This window comes from Panthera uncia, chromosome C2, assembly GCF_023721935.1.
Source record: "Panthera uncia isolate 11264 chromosome C2, Puncia_PCG_1.0, whole genome shotgun sequence".
Taxonomy (NCBI): domain Eukaryota; kingdom Metazoa; phylum Chordata; class Mammalia; order Carnivora; family Felidae; genus Panthera; species Panthera uncia.
Window position 1 is genome coordinate 93,533,813 of NC_064810.1, and position 18,562 is coordinate 93,552,374.

The 18,562-nt window shown below is 38.3% G+C and overlaps 1 protein-coding gene across 1 annotated transcript in view; it reads right to left on the reverse strand.

Moving 5' to 3' along the window:
• Nucleotides 1-17,030, reverse strand: part of PRKCI (protein kinase C iota) — a 71,874-nt gene extending 54,844 nt beyond the window's left edge. Inside the window, exons 1-2 of the mRNA XM_049629618.1 lie at nucleotides 16,711-17,030; nucleotides 772-893 (exon numbers count right to left, since the gene is read on the reverse strand). Of these exons, the coding sequence (XP_049485575.1) occupies nucleotides 772-893; nucleotides 16,711-16,811 (223 nt within the window). The 5' untranslated portion in view covers nucleotides 16,812-17,030. The remainder of the gene's footprint in view (nucleotides 1-771; nucleotides 894-16,710) is intronic.
• Nucleotides 17,031-18,562: the final 1,532 nt, after the last annotated feature.

Sequence of the window (18,562 nt, forward strand, 5' to 3'; positions counted from 1 at the left end):
TGTCCCTCCCCCATTCATGCTTTGTCTCTGTCTCAGAAATAAACATTAAAAAAATTAAAAAAAAAAAATTTCTATCTTCAGCACACAGATGTTCAATAGATGTTTCTGAGTCCAAGTCATTAAGGTATCAAGTCTCTGCCACCACCTCTGAAATCATGGCTATCACAATCACTTTTATTCTGTAGCACTTTCTTTGAAGTATTTACAGTACTCAGCAAAAAAATACTGCCAGATTATTGAAGATAATCTCTAAAATATAAGACAATACTCATATTCAAAATTAAAGTAAAATGTAACACTATTTGATGAGATGTTTACATTAATGGTGGAAAACAAGTCACATTAATTTCACTCTATTTTGGAGTAAAAAGGACAAAACAAAGATTGTACCCTTTGGTATTCTTTTTATTTAAGTGCTTGAAGCAAAATAAGAATAACATAAAATTTCTAATATACCCAATAGTCCTAATTAATTTGAACTTTTACTACATTTTAAAAACAAACGACAGGGGTGCCTGGGTGGCTGAGTTGATTAAGCATCCGACTCTTGATTTTGGCTCAGGTCATGATCTCACAGTTTGTGGGATGGAACTCTGAGTCCTCAGTGCAGAACTTGCTTGGGATTCTTTCTCTGCCCCTTCCCAACTCATGCATGTGTGCACATACTCTCTTTCTCTCTCTCAAAATAAATAAACATTAAAAAATAAAACAAATGACAAAATAGTATCTTAAATCAATGCTTACACAGGCAGCCCTCTCTTTACCACTCACCTTCCTCATCGATCCATTTCATGGTGAAAAGCTGTTCGTTGTCAAAAGAACACATGTCTCGAACCTCACTGCAAAGGCCCTCAAAGGAGATTGAAGGTTCAAAATGTGTTATCATGATATCCCTGGAAAAAAAAAAAAAAAAAGGAGTTTTAAGTTTGACAATGACCAAAACTAATAATACTCTACATAACACTAAGTGCCTGAAAATCAGATGAACATCAGTTATTTTGTGAGTGCCTCAACATGCATTGCTTCCGGTAAACTATCTCCATAAAGTAAAAACAAAAAATCCATATTAAATAATGCTTAAAAGTAAAAATAGTGGGGGCGCCTTGGTGGCTCAGTTGGCTGGGCCTCTGACTCTTGGTGTCAGCCAAGATCTCACGGTTGGTGAGTTCAAGCCCCACATCGGGCTCTGTGCTGACAGCATGGAGCCTGCTTGGGATTTCTCTCTTTGGGATTTTCCTTCTCTCTCTGCCCCTCTCATGCTTTTTCTCTCTCAAAATAAATAACTTAGTAGAAAAAAAAGTAAAAATAGTGGATTTGTGAGAAACTTTCATTCAATCTCCCTTCTCATTCAGGTAGGCCACCCTAACTGCTCTGATGGTTGTCTCACTTTGACTTTAATTTTGTTACCAAAGCTCACTCTTTTGTGAGGCACTGCACTCCGCAGATGAACAGCTCTATTATTGATGAACTTCTGCCTTATATTTAACTGAAATCTGTTCCAATCACAGGTTGCAGATCTCCCCTCCCCCAAAAGTCCACCCTTCATCTAAGAAACAGCTCTTCAATAATTTGACCAAGATCTGTCAAGTCCTCTTCCCCAGCCCTCACTTCCACAAATTAACCACCCATGAGACCATCACCCATTCTTTGTGTGGCATGATTTTTAGACCTCACACCTTCATTTTCACCATTTCCCAAAGAATTCCCATTTGCCAAAATTGGGTTTAAAATAAGACTAATATTTTAGGTAGATACCCAAAGAACACAGGAACAGACATAAATGTGTATTTGTTTGTATTAGTGTTAGATAAGCAACAGTATTCAAATAAATCTACGTAGTGGCTATTTAGTATAAAATTTAAAACCGCAACAAACTGTTTTAGAGCAGAGGCCTGGGACTTCCTCCAAGGAGCCAGGAGAAGGCTCCCTATGATCACATCTCCACTCAGTAGCCAGACACAATCACCTTTCGAATGTAAGTCAAACAGACTGAATGACTCTAATAAAAATTTATAGAGTGATGCCTATGTGTCAAATTCTGCCCTAACAGTTTTACAAAATTAATGTAGTTCATGTCCTTTCTGTTTTAAACTCTTCAAATGCCTTTCTGTCTCATGAAGAGTAAAATCCAAAGTCCCTAGTGGAGTCTACGAGACCCTGGCTACCTCTCTGACCAACCTCTTCTACTACTTGAGCAGGTAAACCAATGCTTATATTCTACCATCTACCCCAGCTAGAATGTAAGTTTGGTGAAAGCAGGGGTTTTATTTTGTTCATTATATTCCTAGCAACCAACACAGTGCCTGGCACAGAACGGATGCTTAAGAAATACCTGTTCAAGAAAGGAAGGAACTGTGAACAGAAATGGGTAGCTGGAACACAGAACACAGAGTAGGAAATAAGGAATTTCAAATTTTAGTCATCTGCGCAAAAAAAAAAAAAAAAGTTTAAAACTGGTCTTTATGGGCTATCAAAGGTAAGCAAAGAGCAGAGCCTCAAAATGGATTGCCCTTTTCTTGATAATCTTTCTAAGCATCTCACAGCTTTGTATCCCTGCCTCTGAGAACTTCTTGCCTTGGCTTTCTTAACAGTAAGCTTCCCTGGCTCTCCGTCTGCTATACTGAATGAACGCTTAAGTTTCCTTTGATCTTCAATCACAAGGTACTCTTTACATTCTCTCTCACATTCATCTTCTGTCATTCTTTCTTTCTCTCTGAAACTTAATTCATATTCAATGTTTTAACTACTATCTCTATGTAGAGGTCTCCTAAACCTGTAATTCTACCTTTTGATGATCTGGTTCTAATTCCCATTCTCAACTTGAACCCACCATTCCCAATACAAATACTCTACTGCACTCATCTGGTTTACTCATAACTCCCACACATAAGACCTTGATGACCCAAGTTTTAATACTTGGCCCAGTATTTAGAGGGAGGTTCAAGGCCCTCCCAGTTTATAGAGGGAGGTGAGGATCAATTCTCTAATAGGCACTTCAACATCAACTTCCATTAAACAGTTTTTAACCACATAAGCCCAATGGTCCATACTTTTAAACCTGTCCAACATGTATCTTATGTTTCATCTTTTGTTATTTAACTCATACACTGATAACACATCCTCAACTAAATTGTATACAACTGGGAGACAAAAATCCTCGGACTGTTTCATAGAGTCACAGTACTATTAACATAATGAGGACTCTGAGACTACACTGCATATTAACTAACTCGAGAGTAAATAAACAAATATTAATAAAAAATAATTTAATATCTAAAAATTAGAAATCCAATTGTCATGGTAGTAGACAGCTACAATTTGGAAGAACCTTAAAGCATTTTTTTGAAAGTAATAAAAAAATTCTCTTATTACGACCTACACTTTCCTATAACAACAGTTCCTTAAATTTGTGTATATACGTATGCATGTTATATATGTGTATATAGCATATATACATAACAGTTTACAAAATACTTTTTAAAAAATATAAGAAGGACTCAAACATTTCTTAATTGGATGTAGAAGAAATACTTTCTAAGAGAAATCCATCTTCCAGAAAATGTACTTTTGACAAGGAAATATCACTGTTTATTTCCTTTGCCTATAAACATTTATAGAAAACTGAGTGTGCTCTGGGTATTTAAATGAACTTTATCAGGGGCGCCCGGGTGGCTCAGTGGGTTAAGCGTCCAACTTCAGCTCAGGTCATGATCTCACGGTCCGTGAGTTCGAGCCCCGCATCGGGCTCTGTGCTGACAGCTCAGAGCCTGGAGCCCGTTTCAGATTCTGTGTCTCCCTCTCTCTCTGCCCCTTCCCTGTTCATGTTCTGTCTCTCTCTGTCTCAAAAATAAATAAACGTTAAAAAAAAAAATTAAAAAAATAAACTTTATCTATATAATCTTCACAAGAACTGTCAAACTGGACATACTAACCTATTTTACAGATTTAAAAATCAAAACACAAAGGAATATTTGCCAGTCTCTCACAGTTAAAAAATAGAAGAATTCAAACCAAATCCTAATGACACCTGTGGTAGATGCTATGATCTGACTCCCCCCCCCCCCCCCTAAAATCCCCCATTAGCAATGGAGCATTTATTATACCAGCTGCTGGACATGTTACCAGTAGATAATCCCCAGCTGTCAGTCTCCTTCAGAGATCTGAATCTCACCTATGGTCACACCCACTTCCTGGAGCAGCCCACAGTGAATGACTGATTCCATGTGGGGGTATAAAGGTGGTAGACAACTCAGGAAAGCTCTGAAGTATCAACTCATCTTCAGAACTCCTGGGAGGGTCAACTGAGGGTTCTGCTGAGACTTTAGGGCATCTTGATTTCCTCCTACCTAAGCCTACTTCTTTCCCTTGCCTTCCCTTCCGTAGCCGTCGACCTGAGTAAATCTCCTGCACACCAGACACCACTTTCCACAGTAGAATCTACCCAATGCACATCTATTCCTAGATGGTTTTTTGACAAGAACATAATGGTTACATAATCTCACTTTTAAAAGACTGGCTAATGAAAAATGAAATCCCTGATGAGGATATTAAATTAGTATATTCTGGGGTGCCTGGGTGACTCAGTCACTTAAGCATCTGACTCTTGATTTCAGCTTGGGTCATGAGCTCCCCGTTCATGAGTTCGAGCCCCACATCAGGCTCTGCACTGATAGGGCGGAGCCTGCTTGGGATTCTCTGTGTCCTCTTTCCCTGCCCCCCTCCACTCTCATGCTCACCAAATAAATAAATACTTTTTAAATAAAATAAATTACTCTACTTTAGTACATGAAGCTGGTTAAATTTTGTTTTTAATGTTTATTTATTTTTGAGAAAAGAGCACAAGTGGGTAACAGGCAGAGAGAGAGAGGGAGACACAGAATCTGAAGCAGGCTCCAGGCTCTGAGCTGTCAGCACAGAGCCTGATGCGGGCTCAAACTCACAAACCCTGAGATCATGGCCTGAGCCAAAGTTGGAGGCTTAACTGACTGAGCCACCCAGGAGCCCACTAGTTAAATTTTTTATTCTTCAGAGAAAATACTGTGCCAGCATATGTAAATTATACATATTTTAGTCTATCTCCCTTGACTAAATGTAAAATCCATGAAAGCAGGCACTTAGTTTTGCTCACTGCTATATCACCAATAACTGAAACAGTGTCTGGCTCAGAGTGGACATTCAATTACTCTAGGTTGAGTGAAAGGAGTTGTCACATGTTGGATCCTATGTGTTCAGTAAATGTAAAAAACGCTATATATTCACATAATACTTTAAATAGAAGCGAAGCCTAATTAGAGAGATAAAAAGTGATGTAACTTTCTAAAAGCAACACTCAGAGGCTTCTGGTGCATTATGGCAGAGGGAACACATATCTATATCCTTTCATTTGAAGGGCCCGTTGAAACAACAGATAACTGAAATGACAAATTATCAAAGTCTTAGAAAACAAAAAAGTCACCAGCAGCAGACCAGAAAGCATAAGAAAAATCGCAGATGACTGAAAACAGATGGGTAAAAGTGACTGAGAAAACATATTAGCCCCAAACAACACAGTTATGAGGAACCTTTAAAAGAGAAAAGTTTTGGGGCGCCTGGGTGGCTCAGTCGGTTAAGCGTTCGACTTCAGCTCAGGTCACGATCTCGCGGTCCGTGAGTTCGAGCCCCGTGTCGGGCTCTGGGCTGATGGCTCAGAGCCTGGAGCCTGCTTCCAGTTCTGTGTCTCCCTCTCTCTCTGCTCCTCCCCCGTTCATGCTCTGTCTCTCTCTGTCCCAAAAATAAATAAATGTTAAAAAAAAAAAAATTAAAAGAGAAAAGTTTTATTGACACAAGATTACTTTTCCTTGTCTAAGCATCTAATCATACTACTTAGCTCTTCAAGTGCTTAACACTTACATAAGCATTCATTTCTCTAAAGAAAAATTTGTAAGTTAAAGAATAATGTTATAAACCTTTATAATATAAAAATTACTAAGAAAAATCAAGATGTAGAGAAAGTAAAAGTGTAAATTCAAAATGTTTCTTTCCTAGCGGAGAATCAATACTCTATCTAAAACCAATAATTTAAAAATAGCAGGGAACAAGAAACAAAACAAAACAAATATTCCAAATAAAAGATGGGCAAAGGACTTGAATCGACATTTCTCCAAAAAGGATATACAAATGGCTAACAAGCCTATGAAAAGATGTTCAGGGTGCCTGGGTGGCTCAGTTGATTAAGCATTCAACTTTGGCTCAGGTCATGATCTCATAGTTTGTGGGCTCAAACCCCGTGTCAGGCTCTGTGCTGACAGCTCAGGGCCTGGAGCTGGCTTTGGGTCCTGTGTCTCCCCCTCTCTCTGCCCCTCCCTGGCTCGCGCTCTGTCCCTGTCTCTCAAAAGTGAATAAACGTTATAAAATTTTTAAAAAATAAAAATAAAAAAAGATGTTCAACATCACTGATCATTAGGGAGATGCAAATCAAAACCATCATGAAATATCACCTCACACCCATTAGTATAACTACTATCAAAAAAACAAAAACAAAACCAGGGGCGCCAGGGTGGCTCAGTTGGTGGAACATCTGACTGGATCTCAGGTTGTGAATTCGAGCCTCACGTTGGTCATGGAGCCTACTTTAAAAAAAATACAAAAACAAAAAAACAGAGACTATCAAGTGTTGACAAGGATGTGGAGAAATAAGCCTTGTGCACTGTTGGTGGGAATGTAAAATAGTTCAGCAGCTATAGAAAACAGTATGGAGGTTCCTCAAAAACTTCAAAATAGAATTTCCATATGGTCCAGTAATTTCACTTCCAGGTATATATCCAAGAGAACTGAAAGTAGGGACTCCAACAGATATTTGTACACCCATGTTCGGACTAGCATTACTCACAATAGCCAAATGATGGAAGCAACCCAAGGGTCTACTGACAGAGGAACGAATAAATAAAATGTGATGTATAAACACGAAGGAATATTATTCAGCCTTTAAAAGTAAGAAAATTCTGACACATGGATGAACCTTGAAGACATTATGCTAAGTGAAATGGGCCAGTCACAAAAAGACAAATACTGTATGACTCCACTTAATTGGAGCAGTAGTTGCCAGAGGTTGGAGGGAGGAGGAAATGGGGAATTGTTCAAAAGGTACAGTTTCAATTTTGCAAAATGAAAAAGTTCTGGAGATTGGTTGCATGGCAATGTGAATATAGTTAACGCTACTGAACTGTACACTTAAAAATAGATAAGATGATAAATTTAATTTTTTTTAGCCACAATTAAAAACAAAAGCAGAAGAAGGCACATTACTTAACTTACAAACATAACTATTAGAAGAACTAAAAATAGGCACGAGAAATGGCAAGTAGTACTAAATTCCTCTTATTTCATATCTATCAACAGATATAATAAAACAAAACAAAATTTTAAAAGTAGTTAACTCTACGTTGTGGAACTGGGAATTGAGGAGAGACTACAGATGGAAAGAAGATGTACTCTGTACTTAGACCTTTCTGAATGGTATAGATTATTGTTAATTTCTCTACCATGTAAAGGTATGATTTTATTATAAAATTTGCTTTCTAATAAAAAAATAAAATATGAAACAATTTTTTGAAGTTTATTTATTTTAAGAGAGAGAAAGAGAGAGAACACTTGTAAGCAAGCAGGGGAGGGGCAGAAAGAGAAAGAGAATCCCAAGGAGGTTCCACGCTGCCAGCCCAGAACCTGACATGGAGCTCGAGCTCACAAACCATGAGATCATGATCTGAGTCAGGACCAAAAGTCAGATGCTTAACTGACTGAGCCATCAACACACCCCTAAAATGTAAAACAATTTAAAATGACTTTTTATAAATAAAATTGTTTCAAATATTTTAAAATTTTATTTTAAAAATATAAAATAGTTCCTTCTTCTAACATCCTTACCTTACAACAATTTTTCTTTCAAAATACCTTCAAGTTTACTAGTATAAGGGATATAAGGATTGGGAGATTATATTTTAGAATTAAGTCAGAAGAGAAGGAAAGGTTTCCATAGAAGTTCTCTGGCAAAGTACAAGGATGACATCTTTTTTTTGAATGCAAGGGAAAAAAAATTAACATCTGGCATCATCAAAATATGACTTTCTTATTAAGGTCCACATGGAGTTACAATTAACACATACATAAGCATGTCTGTATACAATACGGATTTTTAAGAAATCTTATTTTTCAAGAACTAAAAAACATTTATCAGAACATACAAATATTTTTAAAAACATCTCTATAATCATTAAAAAAACATAAGTACAAACATCCTAAGGAGACTCGGGGAAGGAGTTATGCTTTATCAATGACCACTCCTTAAGTTCCAGGAACTAAAACATTTAAGGGAGTTTTATGTAAACACTTCTCTAAGTAATTGAGAAAGCACCATGTTCATACCCTCCACAAACACCAGATTCTTATTATAGCACTAAAGCTAAAAATGAGCTGCAAAATAAAGATATTACATTCTAAAGGTATAAAACAAATTATGCATGAAAGATTTTTTTTCTCTGGTTTTAACTTCAGTGTTAGCATACATTATCTTACCACTGGTCTTTGACAGAATATATTCTGCTTCACCACAAAGATTCCCAAAATGGAAAATTTAGATATAGTTTTAGCTGAAGTTTTTAAAAAGAAAAAAAAAAGGCAGTTTTAATTTTGCTACTGGGCCTCAGAAGACAAACTGCTTTAAGCATTCATTATGTTCCTATGTTCTAAAATATAGAATCTAAAGTTTTTCCTTAGGACAAATTGCTCTTAAAAATAAACCTGAAAAAAGAACCACCAGTTCAATCCTTCTGCTATCTCAAAATAAGCTTTTCTCCAAAATTAAATGTAGTATAAACAGAAAAAAGTTTTATTTGTAATCACTGATATAAGAGATTTAGGCAGAATTATCCATGGATGGTAAAATCACTAGGCTGAAGGTTCTGGGGAAAGAGACTTCATATAAATCACAGTATCATTCCTCAAAGTAATTGTTATTCATTGACAGGCATAAAGCAAGTTCTATTTTTTAATGATCAAGAAGACAGAAAATTGGCTCAAAAAGAACTGTGAGATATGAATTTGACAATAAAGCAAAAAAGTGATTTTTAAAAGCCCCATCAATATAGTAAAAGGAGAAAGAGAAATTTTTCTGAAGGGTAAGACTCAGCTTTGTATGGTGGCTTACTAAGCCTCAGCGTTACCATCGATATGATGCAGATAATGATACCCGCCTCTGAATATTGTTATGAATACAAATAAGGGCAAAACACTTATCATAGTTCTTGGCACAACTGGGTACATTCTCTTTCTATGCTCTTTAGCATACATCAAAGAGATGAAAGGAGACTGGGTATCTTTGAAGATAATCTGTGAAATTTTTCTAATTATTGATAATATTTTAAGATAAAAGTTCACTGTTAAAATTCAACACTGGAAAACCCAGGCAATGGTTAAGATAAGAAAAGGGGGCGCCTGGGTGGCTGAGTCGATTAAGCGTCTGACTCTTGATCTCAGCTCAGGTCATGATCTCTCAGTCGGTTGTGAGATCGGGCCCCACATGGGGCTCTGCACTGATCATGGAGCCTGCCTAGGATTCTCTCTCTACCCCTTTCTTGCTCGTGCACATGCTCGCTCTCTTCCAAGAATAAATAAACTTAAAAAAAAAACAAAAACGAGAAAAAGAAGTGAGATATATAGTAAACAAGAGGCACAACTGTTATTTGCAGATGATATTATCTAGCTAGAAATTCTAAGATAGTTAACTAAGAATTAGAATAAGGTGACCAGTTCCACTTAAATATTCAAAAATAGATGGTATAAAATAAGGCTATGAGAATAAAAGTCCCATTCACAAAAGCAACAAAATTATAAAGCATTTAAGAATAAATTTAATGGGAAATGTGCAAGATCTAAGGGACAGGAACCTTACTGAAAAATACGAAAAAAAATCAATAAATAGGTATTATGCCACATACTTACAAGGCCAAGCTCAGTATTATAAAACTATCAGTTCTGACATTAACTTGTAAATTCAATGCAATTCCAAATCAAAATAAGATTTTTTTTTTTTTTTGAAACCTACAAAAACCTTCAAAAACTGATCTGGAAGACAAAATAAATGTGTAAGAATAGCCAAGAAAATCTGGAAATAGAAAATTAATGAAATGACCTTTCCATAACATATATCAAAATTAACCACAATAATTAAACCAATGCAAAAACACATTCCTCCTCAAAAATCAATGAAACAGAATAGAAAGTACTTATGTTCATCTGAAAAATTTAGTATAGAAAAAAGTTGTCCTGGGGCGCCTGGGTGGCACAGTCGGTTAAGCGTCCGACTTCAGCCAGGTCACGATCTCGCGGTCTGTGAGTTCGAGCCCCGCATCAGGCTCTGGGCTGATGGCTCGGAGCCTGGAGCCTGTTTCCGATTCTGTGTCTCCCTCTCTCTCTCTGCCCCTCCCCCGTTCATGCTCTGTCTCTCTCTGTCCCAAAAATAAATAAAAAAACGTTGAAAAAAAAAAATTTAAAAAAAAAAAAGAAAAAAGTTGTCCTTCAAATCAGTGGCGAAAGAACGTATTCAATAGCAGTATTAGAATACATTTTTTAAGAAATTAAGTTCTATCAATACACCACAAATAATTAAAACCTCCAAATATCAGATTTATTGATAACCACTTGAAAAGCTGCATAACAGACATAAAAATAGAGTATTTTTAAATGAGAAGTACATTTACCTAAGAGAACCCAGAAGCCATAAAGAAATTTTTAAAACGACAGATTTGATTAAATAAAAATGAAAAACTCCAGACAAGCAACAGGTTAGAGAAATGCTGGCACCTTTTGTAACAGACAACATGCCAATGTCCCTTCAAATAAATGTATGAAAAAAAGAGAAAGAATCCAGGAGGACAACTGGGCAAAAGATATGAATAAACAACCCACAGAGGAAATAAAAATGATCAGTATGTATAAAAAGATAGTTGTAAAAAAAAGTTAACATTTGTTGCCTATTCTATTGGGAAAATTTTTAAAGACCAGTAATGTGCAATGGGAACAAAAGGAAAACACTTCACTGTAAACTGTTGTTGGGAATGTAAATTGATAAGTGTTTGGAGGACAGGGTCAAGTTTTAAAACAGGCAAATTTTGGACCATGTTTGCAAAAATACATATTAAATATGAGGATGTCACCTTAGCATAATTTGAAATAGTGGTTTAATGAAAGCAACTTTTTGTGCTTATCAATCAGTAAAAAAGATTAAATTATGGGGGCACCTGGGTGGCTCAGTTGGCTGAGCGTCCGACTTCAGCTCGGGTCATGTTCTTGCAATTCGTGAGTTCGAGCCCCGCACTGGGCTCTGTGTTGACAGCTCACAGCCTGGAGCCTGCTTCAGATTCTGTGTCTCCCTCTCTCTGCCCCTTCCCCACTCATGCTCTCTCTCTGTCTCTCAAAAATGAATAAACGTTAAACAAACAAAAAAAGATTAAATTATGGTGTACCAATACTATAAAACACTATACATCAATTATAAAAAGTAAGCGGATCACTCTCTACATATGTATTTATCCCTGTCTATCCTAACATGGAAAGATGATCATGAATGAAAAAAATCAAGTTGCAGAAATGTGTGTAGAAATATGAACCTGTTCACTTGAAAAATAAAAGGGTATGTGTGTATCCATATCTATACCTATAGATATATTAATATAATGTAGAATACCCCAAACTGTTAACAATGGCTACCATTAGGAAGTGGGGGTGAGAAGCTACAAGGGAAACTTTCCATTTTAGGTACGTCTGTATCTTTAAAATTTAGTTTTAGTGCCTTGTCTTTGTCATCTGCATTTGGTAACTGGTGGCATTTTTGTTTCAATCATCATTCTCAGCCACATTCCTATGTAGGTTAGCTGTCACGTACAGGGCTTAGGACACACAGCAGGCACACAATAAATGACTGTTCAGTTAATGCTGGCCATTTCCACCTGGATGTCCCCAAAGCATGATGAACTAAAAATTCGGTTACTTGTTCCAGGAAATGAGTTACCTCCTCTCACTAATCTCTTCCTTCTTTAGTCCCTAGTCTCTCTCAAATAAGAAACCTAAGAGTTGTCAGATTCCCTCTCTCTTCCCCACAGGCAATCGATCTGTAATTCATATGGATTCTACCCCCTAAAATTGCCATTCAATCCAGATCCTCTTCTCCTCCTCTGAATCTCTCACCAGGACTACTTCCAAAGCCTCCAAATCAGTCTTCATCCATTGCTAATTCATAGTCCATACTGGTTCCAAATCTGACCTTTCTAATATGAAAATCTCAGTATGTATATCTCTCTGACTTAAAACCGCCAATGAGAAAAAGTCCGAAGCCCAAAGTATGATATTCAAGAATTTCATGAGTAGCGCCTGTGAGCCTTCTTCTTAGCCTCACTTCTTATCAGTGCCAGCTTCACACTTCATGTCCTAATAAGGAAGGACTATGGCACTAACAACTAAACTGATCTGAATTCCCCAAATATATCACACGGTTGTGCAATGCCTGGAATGCCCCCTTCCCCAACATCTTCATCCACTAGACAAACCTATTTATCCTTTAAAAGCCTCAAACAGTTCATCCTCTAGGAAGGTTTACCTTTCTTACCCCAAACACCTCCCCAATATCCAACCCTGCAAATACCTTACACATAAACACATACACACTCCTTTATTAGCTCTTCTAGATCTTTCCTCCTATAAGTCTCACGGTCCTTCAAGGGCAGAGCTGTGTATTATCCACCTTTACATCCTCTGTGCCCACCCTAGTACCACGTGCCTGCCTTATAGTAGGCAGTAGGTGTCCAACAATATTTATTAAAGTGACTTTAAATACACTTTAGGTAATACGTGAAATCCTAAGCAAGAATGGAATTTTAAAAATTCAGGCTTTAATGATGCTCATTGCAACCATAAAACAACAAACACTCAAGTTACCTTAACAAGAAGGTTGGGAGTTGTATTAGAAAGCTTTCACGGACCTCCAGGAAGAATTTTTCTACAGGGAACTGCTTCCTTCTCCTCTGCTTTCTCAGACCTGCCGTTTGTACAGGGTCAGTCTTGGCCTCCCGAACCTCTCCCTTCACTCTTCAGTTCCAGTGTTCACTGCTAACAAGCAATTTATCTCTTTGTTACCTGATTCAAATTTCTGAGAGAGCTGTTTTGGTTTCTGGCACCAGGCCACCAAGTCCTTTCTCTTTCTCTGATAAAACTATGGATCAGTTGTCCTGTGGTTCGGTGCCAGGCCAGAAGCTCCAGGACCAGTAACTAACATTCCCCCAACTTCCAACTCAAGAGAGTATTTGTATTTCCTTAGAACATTATAGTGATATACTTTATATTGCTAAAATTATTTTGCAATACTTTTAAAAACAAGTCTTGCCAAGACTTGTTCACAGAAAAATCCTGCATACTTCTTCACTGAACCAGCTATACATTCCAAATATACAAGTAGTTAATCTCTTTCTATTTGCAGATGTTCACAGAAAGAATCCTCTAGATTATTGTAACTGTTCAATGGCAGTGGTTTAAAAAGCATTTTCACAACCTTTTTGCAAAATTTCCCACACATTTGTGATGTAAAGAAATGAGGAGTCCAGACATTTCCTTGTTAAACTCTATCCCATAATATCAAGTAACTTTAATATAAGGATAAGCCCATAAAATAGCAATCTATCACTAACCAACAAAACCTGTTTCTCTTCCTCCTAACACTACTAGCTAATGATTGAAGGAAAGCTACTCACTGACAAGCTCCCGTGTCAAGGAAAAAAGGGTGTACGGGCCGTCACAGAGCCACTCTTAGGTGGTCTTCAATATAATCAGTGTCTTAATGCTATTAATCTCCTGCTTAAAAACTAGAAAAAATCCAATTAAATGTCTGTTATATCTAGGGAGACATCACATTTGCACTAAGAACAAATTTAACTGAATGACAACACCACACACATCTCTGAAAGAAGGCAATGTATTCACTAAAAAATTCTGGCTATTCCAAAATTCAACGTTCACTGGAAAGAAATACTGTTAGAAGGGGATAAGGAGAAAGCTTTCTGATAATGGCCTTTCACAAGATCTGAAGGAAAAGCAACGTTTTCAAATGCAGATTGTCCTTACATTTCTTGACATAAAGGAAGGATTTTCTACTTAAAAAGCAGGTAGGTGTTCTAGTTAGCCAACTTGTTTATTAGCTATCCTCACTAGTGACTCATTTTAGTTTCATCTGTAGTAATGAGCAGCTGACTATGTAATATCATAACCACCAGCTTAGACTATTGTTAATAAACATATAATCTTAACAGATTTAATTTCAGGGGACAGAAATTGGTACAATTTAGAGAATGCCGATGTTGTCTTTAAATAAGGCTTGAAATGAAGGCACTATTAGAAAGCGTTCAGTGAATAAGAAGCACTAATGGGCAAGGGCTTTTCTTTCATTCCTTAGCAAAAATGCATAGGTTTAAAAAAAAAAAAAACAACAACGAAATGTTAACTTGAATGTCTTGGGAAAATTTTAGGCACTAAAAGGGTTATATGTCCTTATTCTCTTTTATAAAAACAGTTGTAGCAATAAGCCAAGAAAAAATGACACTTAAATTCCTAAAATATAGCAGACTTTGATTTCTTTCCAAAGGAGTTTACAATGATTTTAATTTACTAACTAGGCCTATTTAGATTTGTCAAACCAATAAAAATGGGCAAAAAGGAAGAAGCACTAATTTCTTCTTCTGCATAGTTGGAATCATTGGGAACTATCTAAATTTAATAAGACAAGAATTTTGTATTGTCAGAGTCATAAAGGTAAACCAGAAAACTAAAAACAATAGTTTAACAATTAAAAATTGAGAAGTACCAATCAGGAGAAGGGCAAGCAAAAGGTAGTATTCACCCAATGTCTTATCCTTCAGAGAAAGGAATCAATAGGTACTATCTAAAGTTGAATCACAAAACAGAAGTATAACTTTTAAAGTAATAAAGACAACCTCCAGTAGAACAGAAATAAACTGTCAACAGTATACCTCTGAAAGTTGGAAGGATGGGATGGAACTTAATTTATACATCTACAAAGTGTGCACATTCCCACCATGTGAGTATGCTGATTTTTAACTTTTTTAACTGTCAATAATCAGACACCTTTAAAAAAAAGAAACACATACCACATATTTTACTCTCTGTACCTAACAACTCATGGGCTGTCCGTCGACATTATAACATGGAAAGTGAACTATCTCATCTATCAAATTAAAGGTAAGGTAAAGAAGCAAAGCTTTTCTCCCCTACAGTGCAAAGTTCATAGCTGACCATACTCAAGTCAAAACAGCTCTCATGACCACTACAAACTTTTAAAAAAAACATACACACACTTCTTGGTATTGTTTTAAAATGAAGACCTCTGTGATCAATTTAAAAGCAAAAACACTGATACTTTCCTAAATAATTCTTGTAAACTACTGCTGAAGACAGTCAAGCTAACAAGAGGTCAGAGGCTGCATGGCAGCAGGCAAACCAGTAAGTTGTTATATCGAATCAATAAGACGTTTTAGGGCTTCTATTTCCTTTGAAATCAAAACAAGAGAGGCATTTTGAAAGTTTGCTATCTTCACTGATCCTCTCTGGAATGTAAAAGTATGCATTGCAGTTTTAACCTCCTAGTGCTTGAGGTTTTTTTTAAAGCAATTTACTTCTACTTGAACAAGCAGTAAGACAGGCCCAAGCCATCAGGTTTTCTGTTAACCCTTAGTTTCAAATCTTCATGCCCACACTAACATTTCACCTTTCCAATGCTCCTAAATAGAATTCTCTCAAATTCCAAACCACGACTTAATTCAAGGGAAGGGGAATACTTCAGGGCACTGATTATAGAATATGATTTAATACAACGATATTAGGACTGGATTATTTCTGGTAAGCACCGGAGTTAGAACTTACGTAAAAATACGACTAAAAATCATAGACTTTAAAATTCGGTTCGTCCTCTTCTCTCTTTGCAGTATCTCACCCTATCAAATGGTCCTTGATGAAACACTGACAAAGAAGCGTTCACAAATTTTTAATTTACACATACACAAACTAATCTCGGCAAGACATACGTACCTAATGCACATCCCTGAAAACCCATCAACTTTACTCTTCAATAATAATTCCTATGTCTAATACACAGGCATCCAGATACACTTCTTGAACTTAAGACGATGAAGGTAAACCTGACTTTGAGAACCAGAGCCTTTAGGCCTTCTGACAACCAAAAGGGCCAGCAAACTAAAGTAGTCCTGTCTTCTAAACCTATAGCAAACTCAGTTAACTGAGGCATCACTCGGAATCAACTCTCAGCCCGAACACATTCAGCCTTAATGACGTAAAGTCCTTGTAAATCTCTTAGGCGAGTCTCTCTCGAACCCACCAGGTGGACCTACTCTATTCGAAGGCTCCTCCCTGGGACCCTAATCTGGACCAACAGCCGCGCGACTCCCGGGCGCCCTGCAACACACCGTGGGGTGCCCCAACCTAGCGCCCCTTGCTCCTCCCCGGATCACTTGGTCACCCACCCCGAGTCCCCAGAGTCGCCCGCCCAGACCAATCCGCCCACAACATCTCCAGCCCCTCACCCTCCCCTCCTCCAGTCCAAGTCGAGCGGGCCTTTCCTCTCCCCTCCCACTCCCACGCCTACTCTGGGAGACTCACCCGCGATAGTAGGCTTTAACCCGGACCTGGTGAGAATGATCTCCGCTGCCGCCGCCTGCGATCGGGTGAGCCATGGTACTGCTGTCCCTCTGGGTCGGCATCTCCTTACTCCCCCGCCTGAACGCCGGAGGCCAAGGGTGCGGGGTGCGCGCCGGGTGCCGTGGGGCACTCTGCTACCCGAGCTTCACCCAGAGCTGCGGCTGCCGCTTGCCTACCTGTCCACTCCGCCCGCGGCGCGGACCCAAGGGTCGCCGTGCCGGGGCAGCCGGAACCGCGCGGCTCCTCCCGCCGCCCGGGCCCAGCACGCCTCCCCGCTTGGGTCCCTCCCACCTCGCTTGCTCCAAAGGCCCACATTCCGGGGGAGGGCGGGCGCAACCATCGATCCAACTCAAGGAACCTCAACGCCAGGCTGCACCATTCCTACAGGGGCTAGGAAAAGGGAGAGAGAGGATGGGAGACGCTGCCTATCACATCAGATAGGCCGGGAGGGGGCCTTTCGTGGAAGCTGTGACTGAGGAAATGCCAAAGTTCTCCGTAAAAAAGCCCTATTCCTACAGGAAAAACAGTAGGTGACAAAGACTACGGCATCTCACCCCGGTTTCCTAGCTTGGTCGCGTCCGCGGTCAGCCGACTAGGGACTGGGGTAGATTTGCCCTGCGGGTTTCTGGGACTTGGAGTCCCGGTGGGATTCTGGGACTGGGGGATCTCTGTGTAGGAAACCATCCTCCCCTTCTAGCCGACTGTGCCACCAGCTTGTACGCCATCGGGAGTATTCGGCTTGGAAACCCTGAATCGAGCTTGGTTATCTGAGGTCACTGGAAATGATTGGGCATCGTCACGATCTACACTTTGTTCTCTGATGCATTTTCCCTTCCAATTACATATATCATCTCAATCATACAGTGCCTTTTTGGGGAACATTGGTTACAGGCTCAGCACAGGCTCTTTTATGGAAAGAATTTAATAACATATGTAACAAATGTAATAATGAACGTAATAAAGGAGGCAACTCATCTAGAAGGTATGATGGAAGACCGACGTTTCTTCCTTTGCAGCCCCCAATATCCCTTGTATATTGCCATTGCATGGAACAGGTTCACAATAATTATCCAATCCATCCACCGGCATTTATTTTCTATAAACACTGGCTCACCAAAGTTTACAATATAAAGAACCCGTCCTTGTAGCCTAGTCTCTGACCTTCCACTGATCTTGGCTCTGTCACATATTGCAATTACAGGTAGCATGAATCCAGCTCCTGCATAAGTCCCAGTACCAATACATGCTGAAAAGGTTGGAATAATCAAGGTAATACCTTTCTTTACTATGATAAAATAGGGTTGGAGGATTAACTCATCAGAGTTAGGTGTGACACTTAGTCTGGCATGATGTCCTTCAGCTGCTACAAACTTAGATTATAAACTCTTAATAAAAATTCCTATGGGGGGGGGGTGCCTGGACAGCTCAGTCCTGGAGCATTCGGCTCTGGATCTCATGGTTGTAATTTCAATCCCCAAGTTGGGTGTAGAGATTGCTTAAAAATAAAATCTTAAAAAAAAAAAAGTGTTGGGGTTTGTTTATGCCTTTTTTCTATCAAGATAATATAATCATGTTTTTTATCCTTTATTCTATTGATATGATATGTTACATTAACTGATTTTTGGACATAGGCCAACTTTGCATTCCTAGGACAAATCTCAACTGGTTATGGCATATAATCCTTTTTATAGGTTGCTCCATTCAGTTTGCTAGTATTTTGTTGAGGAATTTTGAATTTGTACTCATAAGAACTGTTTACTTTAGCTCTTTGAACATAATTATAATAGCTGTTTTGAAGTCTTTGTCTGCTAAG